Below are 20,136 nucleotides of genomic sequence, written 5' to 3'. Positions count from 1 at the left end.
TGATTTATAATATTGTGTTAGTTTCAGTCATACAACGAAGTGACTCAGTTATATATATATATATATATTTCAGTTATATTTATATATATTTTTTCTCTCTATATATATATGTATTATATGCTCTTTTTCAGATTCTTTTCCATTATAGGTTATTACAAGATACTGAAAAAGCTATCTTTTTTAGCCTTTGCTTTTAGTCTTTTCATCGTGCAGTGGTTTCACGTCCAGCTATTTGCTAAGACTGGGTTTCCATTGTTTCTTGTTTACCCTGATGTCAGAGGAAATGAACTGACGGTACTTTAAATGATTTGAATCAGGTCTCCACTTCTTCTGTGGTTGAAGGAAAGGAGCTCCCCACTCGCAGTTCAAGTGAAAACGCCAGAGTTAGCAGCCTGGAGAGCAGCTCGCCTAGAATCATTGCAGTTCACTATGTGCTGGAGGAGAGCAGCGGCTACATGGAGCCCACGCTGCGTATCTTAGCCATTCTGCACACGGTTATCTCTTTCTTCTGCATCATTGGATACTACTGCTTGAAAGTAAGATAGTAGGGCACCAAGGAACCTGTGTGTGTCCGCGTGTGTGTGTCTGTTGCACGTTGGACTTCTGGGGAAGCAGATTCTGAGATGGAAATTACATACACATCGTTTATTAGGGAATGTTCCATAAACACCTGCGGGGCAAGGGGAGGAAGCAGCATGAAGAAAAGGGAAAAGTGGGGCTACAGTACAGACCCAACAGGGCACATCACAGGTCTCTGTTCTGAAGTTGAGATGCCCCCTTCAGGGTAGCCCTGGGCTGGGGCATTGGAGCTGGGCCTTTAGAGCTCCCTGGTGATGAGTCACTGGATGCAGGCTGCCCTGGGAAGGGGATGTGGCTGTCACATTGTAGTTTTCTTGCACATGTCAGTAATTATTCACATATAGCCAATTTCACCTATAATTTGACCCCACAGAAGTGACCACCCACTGTCTCCTAGCAGTGCTCAGTGTAGTAGAAATTCTAGAAATACATCATATTGGACCTCTGAGAGTCATTTTGATTGTTTTGTTATTAGGTATGTATCTCTCGCTATCCTTGGCAGAAATGCTTCACTGTTTGTCACGTCACCCGGAAAATAATGGCGCTCCATCCCTAGAGCCTTACCAAGGGAACAGTAATAGTTTGGTGAATAGAACTCAAGATAGTCTCTCTGAGTGCTCAGGGCTGCCCATCACCTTTGCAAACCTCTTTATCTTTTCCTAGCATGACACCTTTTTACTGCAGGGCTTTTATTTCACTGTGCCCTGCTTCTGATTGGGAAGCTTCTAGAAGACTTTTGAAAAACCAGGGTCCAGGGTAAAAGACTAGAATGTAAAGTTTTTTTCAGAAACTCCTCTACCTCCCTTTGCTTCCCTTGTTTTATTGGGGGGGGGAGGGGATATTCTTGGATACTTCCAGAATGTCTGCATCTTTTTTGCATCTGTGCCTTGTGTAAAATCTGTCCATATGAAAAGGGAATCAGTAAATTCTGGAGACATTCTGGCAAACTGACAAAGATTTTTGCTGATGTTGAAATGAAAATTTATTTCAAAATAGCATATGGGCATGCTGAGCATGGAATTATTAAAGAGGTTTCTCAAATAAAACTCTAAAAATTTTTTAGAAGTATGCATTTTGGAACATTAGTGCTATGTTTTATTGCATCCATATATATTATATATATATGTATATGTAATATGCAAAAGAAAAGCAATTTTGTATAACTTTTTTCTCTTTAGTATTTAAAATTGATTTCATTAATGCAATTATTTATGAACCTCTATGTGTTTAAAAACATATGCATATATATAATATCTATACTGTCTTTTGTTTTTTGAAAACCTCTAGATGCCTCCTTCTGCCTAAATATAGCTGATTGATTTTCACTCAATTTTTACCTTCCTAGAAGTAACATGGGAAATATTTCTTTCCAAAAGCTGTTTTGTAAAGATAGTGACCACAAGAGATGCCAGTAAATCTAAACTAATTTTAACATGTTTATTTTTCAAATGTAGGTCCCACTGGTTATTTTTAAGCGAGAAAAAGAAGTAGCTCGAAAATTGGAATTTGATGGGCTTTATATTACAGAACAGCCTTCAGAAGATGATATTAAAGGCCAGTGGGATAGACTCGTAATCAACACACAGTGAGTAAAGAATGAGATGAGACATTTCTGTGCTCAAAAATTTCAAGACATAAAATACTTTGCCGGAGTTCTTGCAGATTTATCAGAAGTTTAGCAGAGGTGAATAACAGTTATATATTCAGCCAAGAAAATCAAAAGACTAAAAGCTCCATCAGTCTCTTAATGGATGCCATCAATTTTTGCCCTCTGTGTTCTGAATTCCTCCATCAAAAATGGCTTTGAGTCCATTTCCACAGCACTGATGGAACATAACATCCATTACTCAGTGTTCAGGGAAGTGTGTAGCTGGAGGTACATAACCTGCAGTGTGGGGTTATCTCATCTAAAAGCAAAGAGGAAGGCAAAATTATTCATTAAGGAAGGAGTTGTAGCATTAAAGGCAAAAATATTGAATTTCACACTTTTAATCAGTTGGAAATTTTCAGTTGGTATCATCCAGAGGCGTAGCATATAACTAGCTAAACATTATGACATGTAAAATATAAGACAGAAAAACAAATACTTTTCTGTATACTAATTATTTAGCCTTGTGAGGTCTAGATCCAAACTACTAGCTGCTGCTGCAGATAAAAATCCATCACAAAAGTCTAATTTTACACTATTAGAGGTATTAGTGATACAATATTTTTCAGTAGTTTGTACTACTCAAGAGTGAAATAGCTTCTTTTTATTGTGATTAGTTTTGCTTATTCTTAAAAAGTTATGATTTCTGATAAGTTCTGGGTTTCCAAATAGGGATGATTTGTTTGTGTGTTATAAATGTTTACTGTAAATGCTCAATATTTTGTTTAGCAACTCTAAATCGAATCAAGTCTGTCCCCTTAGGTGAACTCTATATTAGTTAAGATGCCGGAGTCATGTGATGGTATTATGGTCAGTTTCCTTAAGGATAACTAGTGGGAATGAGATTTTTTTTACTTCCTAGGAAAAACAATGACAGTTTTAGATACTTTAAGTTTTAAAGACAATTGACAAAGAAATGTATACATTAACACATTATACATAAAGCAGAAATATAACAAGACTGCTTATTAATAAATATGCTCATATTCGTCTCCATTAGAATATTAGCCCGTAGTCTCTTTTGTGATTTACATGTATATATTAACATTTAAAATAATATTTAATATACTTATGATAGAAAAATTATGGGCTAATATGGGGAAAATTCATTGTAATTTTTGTGCATGGAAGAATATGTTTACGTATTATTTTAAGTATTTTGTTTATTCCAAAAATTATATTGTTATTTATCATTTTTTTTTAAATGATACTATTTTGTTTCTATGCTTTTATATCTTTTAGGTCATTCCCCAACAACTATATTGTTATTTATCATTTTTTTTTAAATGATACTATTTTATTTCTATGCTTTTATATCTTTTAGGTCATTTCCCAACAACTACTGGGACAAATTTGTTAAAAGAAAGGTAATACTACTTAGAGGGCTTAAATTTTCTATTTTTTTCCTAAAGTGCAATTCAGATTTGAATTTGCTGTGGCTCATATGTAGGCTGAGATATTGAGGCGTGCTTTGTCTGTTAATGTCATTTCAAAATGGAAACAGGATTTAATATGAATTTCAAAAATTTCATGAGATCCATACTGTGCAGCTAAAAAATAAATAAGCATTGCTCACCCACCTGTCATCTGACTCAGGTGACTAAACAGTGCTCAGTCTGTACATTAAGAAGAATCAGTAAGAATTTTCTCTGAGATTGTTCGGGTAACTGAAATTGACTGAAGGCTCTTTTTCTGATAAGACAGCGAAGTCACCAGGGCTGGGATCCTCCCTTACAATAAAAAAGTAAAGTTGTTGTATAACAACAAAGGACTGAATTTTATTTACTTTTATATAAACTTCAAAGACCTTTTTATTTTGATAAAGTTTTTATTCTTCTGATGCACACTGCATCAGAGCGTGATAGAAAGAACACAAACAGGAGTTCAGCTATGGACTCTGGCACCTATGTCGGCTCTGGTTGCGAGAGACAAGGATTATCTCTGCTCTTCCTACCACACAGGATTTAATGTAGATCAACTTTTTTAAAAAAAAATTTAATAATGCATGTACCAGTACCTGTACATTGTAAAATACAGTAACCATTATTTTGTAGCTCCTTCTTATTCCTTGAACCCTCCAATTGCCAAAATGAATCACTTCATGCCACGTACCATAATGAGTTGTGGGTCCAGTGTATACGGTCTAGGGTGAATGGCCACAAATAACTGCCGAATGAAGTGGTCTTTTTCCCTTTGATTCCACCAGTTGAGAACTACTCATAGGGTGGCTGGTGATTAGCAACTGCAAATTTTTTGTTACCCATCTGAGGGGAGTTAGAGAGTTTGTCAAGAATTTAAATCAAGTACATTATTTAAAATGAAGCACATTTAAAAGAACAGAAACAAAACAAAACAAAAAACCCCCCAAGACTTCCTAGTTGGAAGAAGCAGTGTGTTTGTTGATTTTTCATTTTGGTGCAAGTTTTTGTCCCCTTGTGACCACAGAGTAGTAGCATTGCACGAATGCAGATGAGTGCATCCAAATTAGGCCAGAGCTCTGAAAGAATAATTTGTAAGTAATGTAAAATAGATAATTTGAATATTTTATTCTTATCAATTATTTAACAGTATAAAGAAGCAGCTTCTAAGTTATTAAAGCAAGAGTTTCTCTGAAGGACACGATATATCTAGAGTCAAACAAATAGATTGTAATTGCAGCTGAGACAATCCATAGCGTTCCTGCTCTGAGGTCGTTTGTTCTCCTGGGCGAGAATACAACCCCTAAAGAACTCCCACTCAGATCAGCCCAGCCCATTTTCAGTGCTGTGAGAATAATGGAAAACAAATTGTTTTAATGAACCTAAATAGTGTACGTTCATAGGCTTTTTAACTACCGTTGCTCTTTTATGTTTTCTTTTAATTTACCTGATTGTATATATTCAGAAAAAGCTCATTTTTATTTCTGCTAATCCTTTCTTTCTATTTATGTATTTTTCCTTCATCCACTCTAATCTTTTACTTTAACGTTCCCCCTCCTCTTTCGCTGGTTCTCAATTCCTTTGTTTCTCCTATATTCCTGTTCCTTGCTTTCTTTTTCCTCTCTTGCTGCCAGCTCTCTCTCCTCCTGTGTTTCTTTCATTACTTTTCCTGTTGCCTCCATTTTCAATGATGTGCGGGATCCTCATGGTGTATAAACTGTAGGCCAAGAGTCGCTATATCAGAGACAGAGGTACTGAGCTCACAGGTGATCTGTGAGCCCACGTCTAAGCCCTGATCTAAAAACCCAACATCTGGGCAAAGCCCAGACACATGTGACAGAAGAGAGAGGGGCGAGGAAGCCAAGGGGGGTTGCAAAGAAGTGATTCTAATGATGGACAAGGAATCCATTCTAGGTAAGATTTAAACTGAGGACCTGTGGATGGTGACAAGGCTCCAGGTTCAGGTGTTATTGAAGAATGGTTGGAGTCGGGATACTATGGGGGGAGTTGAATGTTTGCCGTGGAGACCACAGAGGGGATACCAGCATGTCATGGGCAGCCCAGTGGCATGCCGTGCTCTATGCAGAAGATCTTTGCTGGGAGTCAGCCTTGCCTGGAGGCTTCCTCACCCCATCTCTTGCCAAGCTGAGACTGGACATGTTATATTCTCCAAGATCAATTTCTTTATCTGCAGAGTAGGATGCTAACAACAGGAAACTTACATATTGTGACAGTCCCATGAGGGAAAAGCAAGTTAGACCTCTTAGCATAATTCCTGGCACAGAGTATGAATTTGGTAGCAGTTACTTTATTCCGTTTTCTCCCACCTCTTTACCCATTTACTTGAGCCCATCCTCTTTTTTGCCTGCCTTTCTCTCTTGCATAAGAAATCTTGTTCTTCAGCTAGGCATTATTTAAAACGCTATAAGTTCACTAAGACCTTAAGCAGTATGATCACAGAACATGAGCAGTTAGGTTACATGTTCAAGTGAACTTGAAAGTAAGACAGATATATACTATGTATAAAAATAATTAGATGTTTGTATGTGCATATATAGATGAGATTATGTAATGGTGGAGGCCAGTAAAATGCTTTTTTTCTTGCCCCAGGTTATGGATAAATATGGAGAGTTCTATGGCCGAGACAGAATCAGCGAGTTACTTGGCATGGACAAAGCTGCCCTGGACTTCAGCGATGCCCGGGAAAAGAAGAAGCCAAAGAAAGACAGCTCCCTGTCGGCCGTGTGAGTGTTAATTCTGCTCTATCCGAGGTCTAGGTGGAAAGGAGGAAAAAGTAATACACTTCTGAACTTGCTAGTGCCTTGATTTCCTTTCCTTCAGTGTCAGAGGAGTAGAGATGAGAGAAACAGAGAATATATAAAGTCTGCTTTTGTACTTCTGGGTATTTTTGCACTATGGAATCAGTAGATTTAATCTATTAATTTTTGAAGGTGACTTTTTCATTATATACATAAAGCAAGAAAAAAAGATTTATCGATTTGCCTTTTTATCCCTAAATGCCAGTTAAGTTGAAGTCAAAGATGCAAAAGCATAATATTTGACTTGTTAATACTTCCTGTTTGAAAAGAAGTTAGCTCCCTTTTCCAAAATAAGAAAACTATGTAGACCTTTTATTAGAAATGTTCAAAGTTCATATTCTTTTATTATAATTGTTGTGTTTTATTTAAATAGTGAAGACTTGGTATGCTGAAGTACTGTGCTGTCATACTATTACTTGGAAAGTTTATCTTAAAATGAGGCACTCTTATACACTGCTTGCATGGAATAATATGATATAATTAGAAGGATGTAAACCAGTTGAACTGAATTCACCTGAGATTGAATTTCACAGCACGTATAGTGTTAGTATACATAAATATATGTATATATATACATCTGTATCTGTCTTGCAAATTTAATCAACTATAATTCTAGAATTACAGTTGTAAAGCCTACATGCTTTTTAAAATGTAATTTCTTATTGTAGGCACTTAACGATTTTAGAAAAAAACGTAATCGTTACCTTCCTTTATCTGTGTATTTAAGGTATCAGTCAATTAGGTATGTGATGATTTCTCTGAAAACATAAATATTTAAGGTTCTGTAGAGCAATGTTAGTTTGTCTTAGATAACTGTTTTAGTTAGCATTAAAAAAAAACATTTCGGCTGATCTCTTTGGTCATATACTTTTTAATCTCTCTGAAACCTTGTTAGAGCTAGTTGGGTCTCTAAAAATAATGTGAACCCAGTTCAAAAGTAGTTAGATAAGCAAATATATAGCAAGTTATGAATTTAAATTTAAAATATTACCTGGGTACTTTAAGAAAACAAATGTGGTTCTTAAAGAAATGTGGTCACTATACGTAAGATGAAACACAGTTGGCAGCCCTTAGGCATTAAGGCCTTATGTTAGAATATCGTGTAAGGACTATGGTGAGAGGGGGGCTGCTGAGTTTCTTACTAGCATTTTCAGACCCCTGATAACCAATGTAGAACTAAATAGTTTTACTGAATTATGCATTTTCCATGGTCATATTTGTGACTCTAGAAAATGTCTGAAAAAATAGAAGGGAAGTTTAGACTCTTTTTTTACTATGAACAAACAGTTTTAAATTAGTGGAATTTTCCACTGTTTTACATAGTAAATGTTTGCAGGTTTGACCCCTAGCAAAGTACCAAGAAATTAATGTGGCTTTTATTAATACCTTTAAATATGGATAATAAAATTAGAAGAATAAAGATCTAGCAAATAACACACATTACTAGGAAAAAATTTACATGTAGTGTTCCTTTATTAAAGTGTTTAGAAGGATGGAGTTTTAAAAGATTATCTGTTTTCTATATGAATAGTATCTTAATGTGAACATTTGCATACAAGGATGATTCATGTATCTATGTATGCATGTATTTATTTATCAAATATATAGGGCTTGGTATGTGCACATTTAAACAAGTGGCCAGCTCACCTCCTGGGGATAGAATGGCTGCCAGCAGCCAGAAAGCCTGCATCCTTCTTCATGTGTGTCTTTATGGAGTGAGGGGAGAGCTTATAATCTCAAAACCATCTAGCAGAACTCCTCAGCTTCTGACTTCTAGTTTACCTCTGAACCAAGCCCTGTGGCCAGGTTAATGCCATGCCCTGATTGACCTAGATCAGCTGTGCTCCATCCCTGGGGGTGGAGTCAGCTCCGCCCAAACAGCATCACTGCCACTACTGGTGAGTAAAGAGTATTGTGTACTACAAAATACTCTTAATGCTGTTGGTAGGAAACTTGCTACCCTAATGCATAACAGGGATGGAAAACAACTAATCATAAGAACAAACTTTTAAATAAAGTAAGAAACGACCATGGGAAGTTCAGACATCCTGATATAAACCCTTACTTTGTTTTCGATTGCTTTCATGGGAAATAATCATGCTCTCATGCAAATTATCCCATGGGTTTATTTGTTTTTCATCTCTTTCTTTTTTTAAGAAAAAGTATTCTTATATTGAAACCCATTGTAAATATTCATGAAATTTTTAAAAATATTATTTAATAATAAAATTAATTATAACTCAAAGACTGCTTTATTTCCTTAAAAAATTAAACCTTAACTCTAAGGGGAAAAGTCTCCTAAGAAGTCAGCTTAGATTATCAACTATTTATCGTTGCACTCGTAATTTAAGATTGGCCTAATTAAAAGAAATGATTAAAGAAGTAGTTAAAGACTAAAACAGTAAGTCTAGAGAAGCCTTTTTGAAAATAACACTAAAATTATATTATTATCATATCAATTCCCTGGAATGTTGCAAAGGCTAACAAAATTATAATTTCTAGCCCCATAAACCAGTGACAAGTTCTGGAAAAAAGTGAAAATTAAAAAGTATATTTTAATGCATGTATATTTTAATCAGCAAAGATCATGAATATTTATGTTAAGATTCACTCATTCAACGTTACTGAGAGACATTCAATGTATGATATAACGTGCTTGGTGCTGGGGATTTCACAGACTAGTGAGGAAGGCATCAATACACATACATACATACACACCTACGCCTGCAAAACAACATGGGAAACGATTATAAAGGGAGGTGTCTACAAAGCGCTATGGGAACCAAGGGGAAGGGTTAAATTCCTTCTTGGATAGAGAAGGAAGTAGAGAAGGGGCATTTCTGAAAACAGTAGGAAACAAAAACAAAATGAATAAGCCCTTTCACTGGCAAAATCAGTACAGTTGTAAAACAAGTGTGGACATTTATGCAAGTTTTTATTAGTTGAACTAAAAATTATTCTGTTGGGATGCAATTATGAATGTATAATGAAAGTTAAGGAGGAAACTTTCGATATACCTATGTTAGTTAATTTAGTAGTTTCCAGGAATAATTGTCACATATAAAGTGTTTATTTTATATTTATTGTAGGAAAAGTAAAGGTCAAAAGGAAAAGACTATTTTTAAGTAATAGAGACATAGTGATGCTTTGTTGTATTTTCCAAGATTCCTCTTAAAAAAAAAAAAAAAGAAAATCACAAAACTCTGGAGTACATTTTCCAGCAGAGCTCTCAGCTCTTCTTGGGCTCCTGAACTAGAACTAATCTCCTGCGATGGTTGCCAGCCCTGCCGCATGGAGAGTGAATGACGGTAGGCTTTTGCAAGTCTGTGAGTCTCTGCTTCATGTACATATCTACAAATTCTTCTTTTTTGTCTTTCCAGACTGAACTCTATTGATGTGAAGTATCAGATGTGGAAACTAGGAGTCGTTTTCACTGACAATGTAAGCCAACTTCATTACCACAAAGTAAAACGCACTCTGATTAGATGAGTTTGTTGGGCTTCAGTGGCTGGAAAGATGGCTGTTTAAGAAAGCTACTTAAATATCAGTTCGTTTAATACTGACCACATCTGAGAAAGACCCACAGAAATATATGATTAATCAGCCCATATCTCATTCCATTTCTTTCAGTAGCTGAAAGATTAAAATGAAAATATATTTACATGAGAAAATGAAATGGAGATGCAAATTCGTGTGTATTTTCATTCAGACTTTAGTTGAGCAATCGCATTCTTCAAAATTTTTATAGATGTTAGAAAGTTCTAAATAAATTTTAAAAGTTTTTTTTAACATTAATTGCGATCCATTTGTTTCTGCCAAATAAAGTACATTAAATTACTGTGCTCTTTTTCTTGATGGATCCTTCTTTTATCAAAGAGCATAAGAGCCTCTGAGTTAGGCATAGACCCACGTATATATCCAAATATTATGGAAAAAAATCACCCATGACTAAAAGCCACCAGCTGTCAAGGCAGAGAATCACATTATACTACCTCGTTGGCTCAATAGCATGACATTTTTGATTCTTAGAAATTCCAGTTTAAATAACTGTTACTGTCAATTGTTTTTGTGCTACCATTTGCTGGCTATGGGAAGTTGCTAGAGAGAATCATGAAACATGGCTGAATAGATGGACTACAGTTTTTGCTGTTAGATCTCAGCCCATCCCCTCATTACTGCTTCTTAATTCTTTTACCGTCTTCTCACACCCCCTACAGAAAGGATCGTAAGAACCTCCCCTAAGGCCTTCTGCTGTTCTTGCTGCCATGCTTTCTTCCTTGGACATCTCATTTAGTCTCAAAATCTCACTCTAATTTTAGCACTTTTATAGTGAACCTTAGTTCCATTCTCCTAAAGACCTGTGACAGCCCTCCCCAAATACTCCTGCCTCTATCCCCACCCTGCCTCAACCAGCCGTGGGCCCAGAACTCTGGGTATCTTAGAGAACCCTCTGGAGAGCTCAAAATCAAGTCTTGAAGTATCTTTTAGGACTGTCAACTGTTAGTAAGGTGTCTTGCAGCTAACTTCTCATCTAACAATAGAAGCAACTCCCCTGAATAAAAAAGAGGCCACCCCAACTCAGCCACATGTGGCAACATCTGGAGACATTCTTGGTTGTCATGACTGGAGAGGGGGAGTGCTACTACCGGCAACTAGTGAGACCAGGGATGCTGCTAGCTAACCATCCTACTATGCACAGGATAGCATCCACAACCAAGGATTATCTGGCCCAAACTATCAATAGTTGACATTAGTAAGTTGCTGTTGAATAGTAAGTCAATACATTTTTGTCTGTGGGAGGATAAGTAAAAAGAGCCACTCTGATATAAAGGAGAGAATGGCATTGAACCTTGCAGAACAGCTAAATCAAAATAAAATACACAAACAAACTGATATAACTGATTGGAATTATATACATCTTCAGTCTAAGAAGATAAAGTCAGTGGAATGGTTATCATAGAATGAGAGCAGAGTAGTTTTTGACAAGAGTATGTATTCTATTTTCTGAGATTATTTTCTCTCATTTTGTCTTAATAGTCCTTCCTCTACCTTGCCTGGTATATGGCCATGTCCGTTCTCGGACACTATAACAACTTTTTTTTTGCCGCTCATCTTCTTGACATTGCTATGGGATTTAAGACGTTAAGAACCATCTTGTCATCAGTCACACACAATGGCAAACAGGTAAAAGTTTGTTTTCCTCCCCCTGCAAAAACTGAAAAAGCAACAAATATTCTAACAGAAGTTAACACCAAACCTCAAATGACAGTGTACAGTTTTAAAGACTTTTGTGAATAGAGGATCTGTACTTTTTCTCCTACAGACCATGCAGATTTGTAGTTTGAGAGCCCCTAGACCTACATTCAAGTCTTGGCTTGATGGATAAGCTGTGTGACCTTGGATAAATTATTTAGCGATCTTTTAAATCTCAACTCCCTCATTTTGTAAAATGAGTACAATAAAAGTACCTACCTTATAGGGGTTTTGTGAAAATTAAATAAAAACAGAAATGTGGAGGTCTTAGCACAGGCTCCAGCACATTAAACACTCAGGAAGATAGTTATTTTTTTGTTCCTAATATGATATCTGCTGTATCTGATACTGTGGCTAAACCAAAATATGTTGCAACATCCTAACACACTAGTTATATTAGTAATAAAACCTGAGATGCTACATTCTTAATTTAATACAGTATTTTAAAACTGGATATTCATGGGCTCTTTTCTCCACTTTTAAATTGCGCAAAAGGAATAATAATGTTTCACACTTGACAAGGTCATGCTTACTTGGAGAAAAGCTGGCTTAATTCCAGATAATCAGCTTATGTTCTAATACAACCCATTTGTAATGTTTAAACTTTCATTATTAATAAACTTATCAATTCATTCTCTATTTATCAAGTGTCCAGTGGGAGGTAACACATTCTATGTTAGTTATTTAGAATAACAGAGTCCTTCTTTTCCAGAATTTTATAATCCAGTGTATTTTAAAATCAGTGCCCTTCCCAAAACCTTGAACTGTGTCCACGGTTAAATTCACATTATCATGACCTTCAGTTTTCTAAATTTCAGCACAATGTTCTTATATATGTCACTCTAGTTTCTGAATATGAGTATGATATGCATGGCACGTCATGAGTCCAGTGACAAAAAGTGTACTATGCATATTCATCGGTCAATTAGTAAATTGGTTTTGAGCTCCCAGTATGTTCGAAGAACTGGAGATGCTAAATCTGTGGAGTATTTTCACACAAAAAGTCTGGCACTACTCTCAATTTCTAAACTTTTGTTTATTTCTAAACTTTATTCCTTCTCTTTTTGAGGTATCAAATTTTCATTTGCAAAGATATATAGAGCTTAAATAGCCCTTATAGGTAAAACACGCAGAAATTTACAGTGGCCTTCTACTTAATTTATAGAAGTGAATTAAGCCCTCTATTAAGACAACATGTTTTTTCCAGATAATTATGAAGTGATTTTTAAAAGACTTAATATATGCTGCCACAGTTAAGAACACCAGGGGTATGTTGTAATCAGAGGAAGTAGACATAAAAAATAATGCATTTTAATGTGTTTAGAACTTCTGTGATAGAACCAGAAATATATTTTTACCACCTTGGTGAAAGTCATATTTAAAAAATATACATATTCATATACAAATTCTATGTATATTCATATATATACATATTCTATAAAATATATGTTTATATATACATACATACATATGCATATATATACATGTATGTAAAGTATAGTTTGGAATTAAAGAAAGATTACATAGAGCTGAAGAAAGACCTTTCAAACTGTGACTTTTATTTATACGTTGAGAAAATTAGCCTTCAAAATATAGTTATTTATTAGCTATTAAAGTGTCTTTCCCTTTGATCATTGGTTTATGTTAACAAAGCCAGACTTCTTAGTTTTATTTTTTTTTTTAATATTTATGATACACATTATTAACAGTCGTGCATTTCCAGATGTTAGAAACAATTCCTATTTAGTTTTAGGATGTGACTGAGAGAAAACGTGATTTACAACCCCTCTTACTATCATAACAAAAATGAGAGAGTTTTTGTTAGGAATGTAAATTATTTAAAGGGAATAGAACTTATAAAAAGAGAGAATGTATTTAATGTAGTATCTACTACCAAATATTTAGATGATAGAAAAATGAACATATTAAGCTGCTTATTAATATTATTAATATCAATTTGGATATGAAGCTAAATCAGAGTTTTATTCATATTCTAGTTATAGTATGCATTTATTAGCCAATTAAGTAGTCAAGTTTTACGTAAAATAAACTGGCAACTTGATAAAATATAGAAACTATGAAAATAGATTTCCCCACTGGGGGGATAAGAAAGGTATGAGGTGTGGATTCCATTAGCTTTTAGTCAGTAAATCCACTGACTTATATTTCTAATATATGTTCAATGTCACATTGCTTTCCAGCTTGTATTAACCGTTGGCTTATTAGCTGTTGTCGTATACCTATATACTGTCGTGGCATTCAATTTTTTCCGAAAATTCTACAATAAAAGTGAAGATGGTGATACACCGGACATGAAATGTGATGACATGCTAACGGTAAGTTCATACACTTTGATCTCCTATGAATGAAAAAAATTCTCCTGCTTCTTCAACCCAAGGAATTGTGTAGTTATTCTTTAACAGTGAAAAACAGAAAATAGTGTACACAGGAAAAAGTTGTGTGGCTTTTTAAAGAATTGACGATTTTCATTTTTTGTGGAACATGAAGGACTGTTTCTGCCATTTTGCACATCTACTGCATCAGCCTGATAATTAGTAGAATCTTGAGTAAAGTCCTTAGAACTGGAAGGATTAATGTAAACACTTTAGCCTGTTGTTCATATATTCTAGGACAGCAGGTAAAATTATTTCCTTGTAGAAGGTTTAGGTATTTGTTCACCTTAATGACTTAAACTGAAATTACTGAAGTCCAAAAATATCTCTTTTATATTGAGTATCCTGGGTTAAATTACCCTTTTAGTCTTGGTTTTAAAATCAACAGATGTTAAAGATTTCATATTGCTTTATCACTCTTCTATAACCTGCATCTCTAATATGACAAATCAGAAATTACCATATATGAGATGCTAGACTGGGAAGGGGAAAATTAGACAAAATATTTAACCTCTAGCTGGAAAGAGATGAATCCTTCAGTGAGCTCCAAATTGAGATACCTACACAGTTGGGGCTGGTGTAAAAAGAGATGGACATAATGATGCTAAAATTGCTCTAGAAAAAATAAACATCTCAAAGGAGTAGTGACAAAGACCTACTAATATTAAAAAGACTAGTAATTAAGACAGTTTTTGTACTAGAGAATGACAGATCAATGGAATACAGTCTAGAAAGAGATTCAGATACACATGGAAATTAAAAGTATGAAAAAAGTGGCCTTAGAAATTATGAAATGAAAAATAATTCAATAAATGGTATTGGTACCATGAACATGCTGTTAGGAGGAAACTGCTAAAAGTGGATGCCAACCAAGTTCTTTACATCAAAATAAATTCCAAATGAAATAAATCTTTCAGTGAAAAAAGAAAAAAAGAAAGAGAAAAATGAAAGTTAGAATTTGACTTGTGAAATAACAATTTTTTTAAATAGATTTATTTATTTATGTATGTATGTATGTATGTATGTATGTATGTATTTTTGGCTGCGTTGGGTCTTCGTTGCTGCCTGCGGGCTTTCTTTAGTTGCACCGAGCAGGGGCTGCTCTTCGTTGCGGTACGTGGGCTTCTCATTGCGGTGGCCTCTCTTGTTGCAGAGCACGGGCTCTAGGCATGTGGGCTTCAATAGTTGTGGCGCGTGGGCTCAGTAGTTGTGGCTTGTGGGCTCTAGAGTGCAGGCTAAGTAGTTGTGGCACACGGGCTTAGTTGCTCCGTGGCATGTGGGATCTTCCCAGACCAGGGCTCGAACCTGTGTCCCCTCCATTGGCAGGCGGATTCTTAACCACTGTGCCACCAGAGAAGCCCCATAACAACAATTTTTTAATGGGGAAAGGTCTTTCTGAACATGACATAAAACCTAGGATCCATGTAAGCATAAAAAATTACTTTAAAAAGGAATAACTATAAGGAAAATCTTAAATGCAGATGACAAGCTAGCAAAAATATACTGAACACTATAACAAAGGGCCAGTTTCTTTAATTTACAAAGTCTTTGTCACAACTGAAAGAAGAAATAACAAGCCAATAGAAAAATAAGCAAATTATATGACTAGACAATTCACTATAAAATAAGTTGAATCAGCTTATAAGTATGGAAAGATGCTCAGCCTCTATCATATTGATACTTTAAAAAGTGTAAATCAAAACAATCAGTTGCCACCTTTACCTATCAGGTTTGCAAAATATTAAAGTTTGTTAATACCCAGAGTGATTGAAAAACTGGCACCTTCATGAACACTGTTGGGAATTTAAAATAACACAACAATTTGAGAGAAATTTTATAATATCTATTGAATTTTTAAGTGTACTTACCCTTTGACTTGTCAGTTCCATTGCTAGTAATTGACCTGTTTATTCACAAATATGCCTTGCTATATTCAAGGATATTAGCTGCTATAACAAATTGAAAATAATATAAATTATCATCTATAGAGTCTTGATTAAATAAATTATGGTAAATCCATATAATGGAAAATATGTAGCTTTTTAAAATAGTAGAGAAATCTGTACATGCTGATATGGAAAGACATACAAATTATACTTAAGTGGGAAAAAAAAAGATCAAAAGGATCCTAACTGTACAAGATGATACACACACATACGCTAGAATGTATATAATAGGTATGCTAGAATACATATACTGTTTTTCTGGAAGAATACATAAGAAACTGTTAACAAGAGTTCATACAGGAAGTAGGACCACAAGTCAAGGAGAGAGAAAACTTGTGCGCCGGGAGACTGACCGGTCACTAGTAGTAACCTCCACCAGAGTCGCTAACGGGGGACACTTTGCCACCCCCTTGCTGCTTCCCCACATCCCTACCCTACCATTCCAGGCCCAGTGAGGAAGGTACTTTAGAGATCCTTCATCTCCTCTTCTGTGTGCTGCCTTTAATACCACCTTGTCTCTCTGTCCCATGGCCCTGAAGACTTGGGGGAGCGGCTGGCCAGATGCAGGGAGGGGAGCAGAGGGCTGGAGGAGGCGACAAGGCACAGAGGAGGGTCAGTAAGGACTAGCGGTAGGCACTTGTGCCTACACTGACTCCGGGGAGATTCATTTATATTCCAGGAGAATCACCCCAATGGGTCTAAATCTCAAAATTCACCAGCCTCAGGTCAGAAAGTTGTCCTGCAGTCGTTCATTCCCAGAGGGTGTGATGCTCAGTGAACCGCTCAAGATTGGTGGAAAGCAGGGAGGGTTTCAGATGGGGATGTGCAGTGGCCTGGGTTACATGGTGGGAACAACGTGTGACTTGGATTCGCCTCTCCTGCCACAGTGTGACCCCCAAAATACCCTGGTCTCTCACTCTCACATCATGAGTCGTATCCGACCCTGTTCAGGTTGCCCTAATAGCATTCTTATGTGACTACGTTTTGCATCTTGCTCTCCGGATGTTTCCACTGCTTTTGTTAATTTTGTCAATGGATTTACTAGGAGAAGAATCCATGCATTATTTGAACAAGAGGTGGGTTAGGAAGACCACTGCCTTTACCTGGTTGATTTTACCCAATGACAGGGAAATGTATAAAGAAGGTAGAGAAGCTTGCCTCACTTTAGGATGAGGAAATTGGCTTCTTGATGTTTTCATCTGTGGGCTTGGGACTGAGCTACAGCCAGGATTTTGTTTAGTTTCAGGGATTTCTGTCTGTATGGGTGAGACTGCCTCTGACCAGCTCTGTTGTAGGTATTTCTGTCTCTACAAATAACAATGAACAGATCTTGCCTTTGGCTGAGGTGAGGTTGGAGGCATCATAAGTTTGCATCTTAGGTGTTTCTTTCTTGAAAAAGAAAACTCAGTTCCAGGATACAAACTACACCTCGGCTCCTACCTCTTTCATAATTAGGTACCGCTGTCTATCAGTCGGACCAGACAGGAGTCTGTGTACTTTTGCACAGTCCATTTCCAGCTGATTGTTCTTAACAACTATTGTGTCAGAGGCCACATTACCTAGGTTAACCTTTCAGTTTTAGATCTAAAAACCCCTTTTACTTTGCCTCTTACTAATGCTTGTGCAGGGAGGTTTTGAAGAAGGCGTAGCCACTTAAAATGTAAGTAATCACTGACAGTAATGTTCATTAAAAGTGGAGGCTTAGTAAAACCAAACAGCTAGCAAGACAGAATTATGGAGTAGCAGGTGGTCAGATTTCATTGTTTTAATTCCCCAAAGAGAATCCTTTCTTTATGCCAGTCTCCTTAGCATTTCTTTTTCAAAGAGTGAAGTCTAGTATTCTCATCTGAGATAGGTTTTCCTCACTCACGTCGTATTTTATTGCTGTCATCCTGAGTTCCCATCGCATTTGTTGTTTCAGGTTGTTTCTTCGGGTCTCAGAGAACATTGTAGGTTTTACAGGGGACGTAATTCACCCGCCAGTGTTTCATAACTTACAGCAGGTGGCACTGTAGCTGCAGTTTTGCAGAGTCAGTGATGATTCATACTTAAATTTCTTTTCTTCTTTCTTTACTTACTTATTTATTTGGAATCACAGTGTTTTGAGCCAGAGAATCTAATTAAACCAGCCATAACCTGATTGATAGGATTTGAACCTCTTCACCAAGAATGTAGGAGAAGAAATTGAAAAGTAATCTAAAGTTCTCAAGTCCAGGGCAAAAAGCTGATTGCAGCTAGAGAGCCAGGGAGACTGATGTGGCATATATAAGAGCATTCATCTCAAAAGGAGTGGTTTTCAGCCTCAAATGCCCAGAGGAATCACCAGGAAAACTCTCTGTAAATCCACAGATCTTCAAGACCAACCCCAGATCCCTTGAGTCAGAAACTGTAGGAAAGGTATCAAGACCTGTGTATTTTGGAAAAAGCTTTCCAGGTGGTTGAGCTAAAAAGTATACTCCTAGGGAAGTAACCTGCTTAAGTAGTTGTTCTAAAGTACTTATTTTACCCTATCTTCTCAACGAATAATCTGTTTTCTCTCTTTCTCTTTTTCTCTCCCTGTGTCTGTTTCTCTCTCCACACCCGCCGTTTTTTTGGCCAAGGTAAAGATCTTATAAGGATCTTCACCAGTCCACTAGAAACTGTTACTCTTCAGTGTCCCCTAAAGGCAACAAAAACAATGATTAACCCCAGAATGTATCCGTTTAGGAGGTGGATGGGGGGAAAGTCACAGAATATTAAATCTTGAGAATTAGCAACTGCCTTGTCCCCATTTCTGTAGCACCAGGCACCTTCCTCCCTCATTACTCAGGTTCTCTGAAGAAAGCAGTGTAACTTTTTGCTGCCCAGCATTGCTCCTCCAGCTCTTATTATCAGGTTGAATCTGATTCTCTGAAAAGGAAGGTAGATGAAAGGACTTCCCTTTTCAGGCGCAGAATGGTAATCTGACAGCCTGCCGCCTCCTGTGAGTGGCTGGTCACCACATTTCCTCCTACTCCACCACAGCAGCCATGGCCCTGTTATTTCTGGTGAGAATTTCTGATAATGAAGGAGAAGGTTTGGAAAATCAATATCAAAATCCCACTGGTGAACTGTGCATTTTATTCTTTTTCACTTTGGTATCTTATTAAGCCTAACTAAGCACATCCACAAAACTCTACCTCTCTTTTCACAGCATGACCATATTTCATTTTAATGAAATATGGTGGAACCCCCTCCTCAAAATTCTTAGTGCTATCATAGAATGAAGGCAAGCAGTGAGATGCAGATATTGCCAAGAGAGGCCAAGTGGCTGACGAGAGATCTAAAAAGAAGGAGACATTTACTTTGGTAATTTAGCCTCATTCCATGGTCTTGTTTTCAACTTTAATGTCTAGAAAGTAAAAGTGAATCATTTGCCTGAGGACAGACTCACATTAACCAGACTCCTAAGAGTCAGATGTATCAGTCAGAATACCAACATTCCACTCATTAAAAGTTCAAGCAACAAGTTGATAGTCTCTTCTCTATAGAAAAACTCTATGTGGGGAGCCAAATTATAATCCTAAAGTCTTGGTCCGCAGGAATTAGCAAGAGGAATTAGCTAGACCATCTTAGTCACATACATGTCAAATAAGCGGGCTTGGAGAGCTAGGGCATTCCAGGACCTGCACAGGGAACTGCAGTGATCCACTGTTGGCCCACTTTGGCTATTAGTGTGGGGAGTCAAAGGGCCAGAATTTGACATGGAGAAATGCCAGACCACAGCCAGGTAGATTGTCTAAATTAAGTCGCCAGCCGAAGGGGGCAGGGGGAGGATTATAAACAAAGCTAAGAATGGGAAAGCCAGGAAAGTATGGCCTATGTTAGTTCACTAAGTAAAGAGTAGGCAGCTGCAATAATAATTCTATTTCCTATAGCCACAGTTAATCACATGTGTGGGCAGATTTGGAGAAAAACATATAACCCCCAATTTTTCTTAATAAAAATAAGAAATGCATGTGGTAAAAACTAATTCCAACAGTATGCAAGAATATACAGGGAAAATAAGACTTTCTCTACCCACAGATCCACCATTAACAGTTTCAAGCACTGTTTTAGACA

General features: G+C 36.6%; 1 protein-coding gene across 1 annotated transcript in view; it reads left to right on the top strand.

Moving 5' to 3' along the window:
* The window catches only part of RYR2 (ryanodine receptor 2), a 537,153-nt gene that overhangs the window by 498,500 nt on the left and 18,517 nt on the right, over positions 1 to 20,136 (top strand). Inside the window, exons 94-100 of the mRNA XM_061190410.1 lie at positions 318 to 536; positions 2,034 to 2,164; positions 3,552 to 3,594; positions 6,256 to 6,389; positions 9,845 to 9,905; positions 11,502 to 11,648; positions 13,919 to 14,053. Coding sequence (XP_061046393.1) covers positions 318 to 536; positions 2,034 to 2,164; positions 3,552 to 3,594; positions 6,256 to 6,389; positions 9,845 to 9,905; positions 11,502 to 11,648; positions 13,919 to 14,053 — 870 coding nt within the window. The remainder of the gene's footprint in view (positions 1 to 317; positions 537 to 2,033; positions 2,165 to 3,551; positions 3,595 to 6,255; positions 6,390 to 9,844; positions 9,906 to 11,501; positions 11,649 to 13,918; positions 14,054 to 20,136) is intronic.

Source organism: Eubalaena glacialis, chromosome 1 (assembly GCF_028564815.1).
Source record: "Eubalaena glacialis isolate mEubGla1 chromosome 1, mEubGla1.1.hap2.+ XY, whole genome shotgun sequence".
NCBI classification, from domain to species: Eukaryota; Metazoa; Chordata; class Mammalia; order Artiodactyla; family Balaenidae; genus Eubalaena; species Eubalaena glacialis.
Note: the sequence above shows the minus strand (reverse complement) of the source record. Positions and strands in the feature narration are given on the sequence as shown.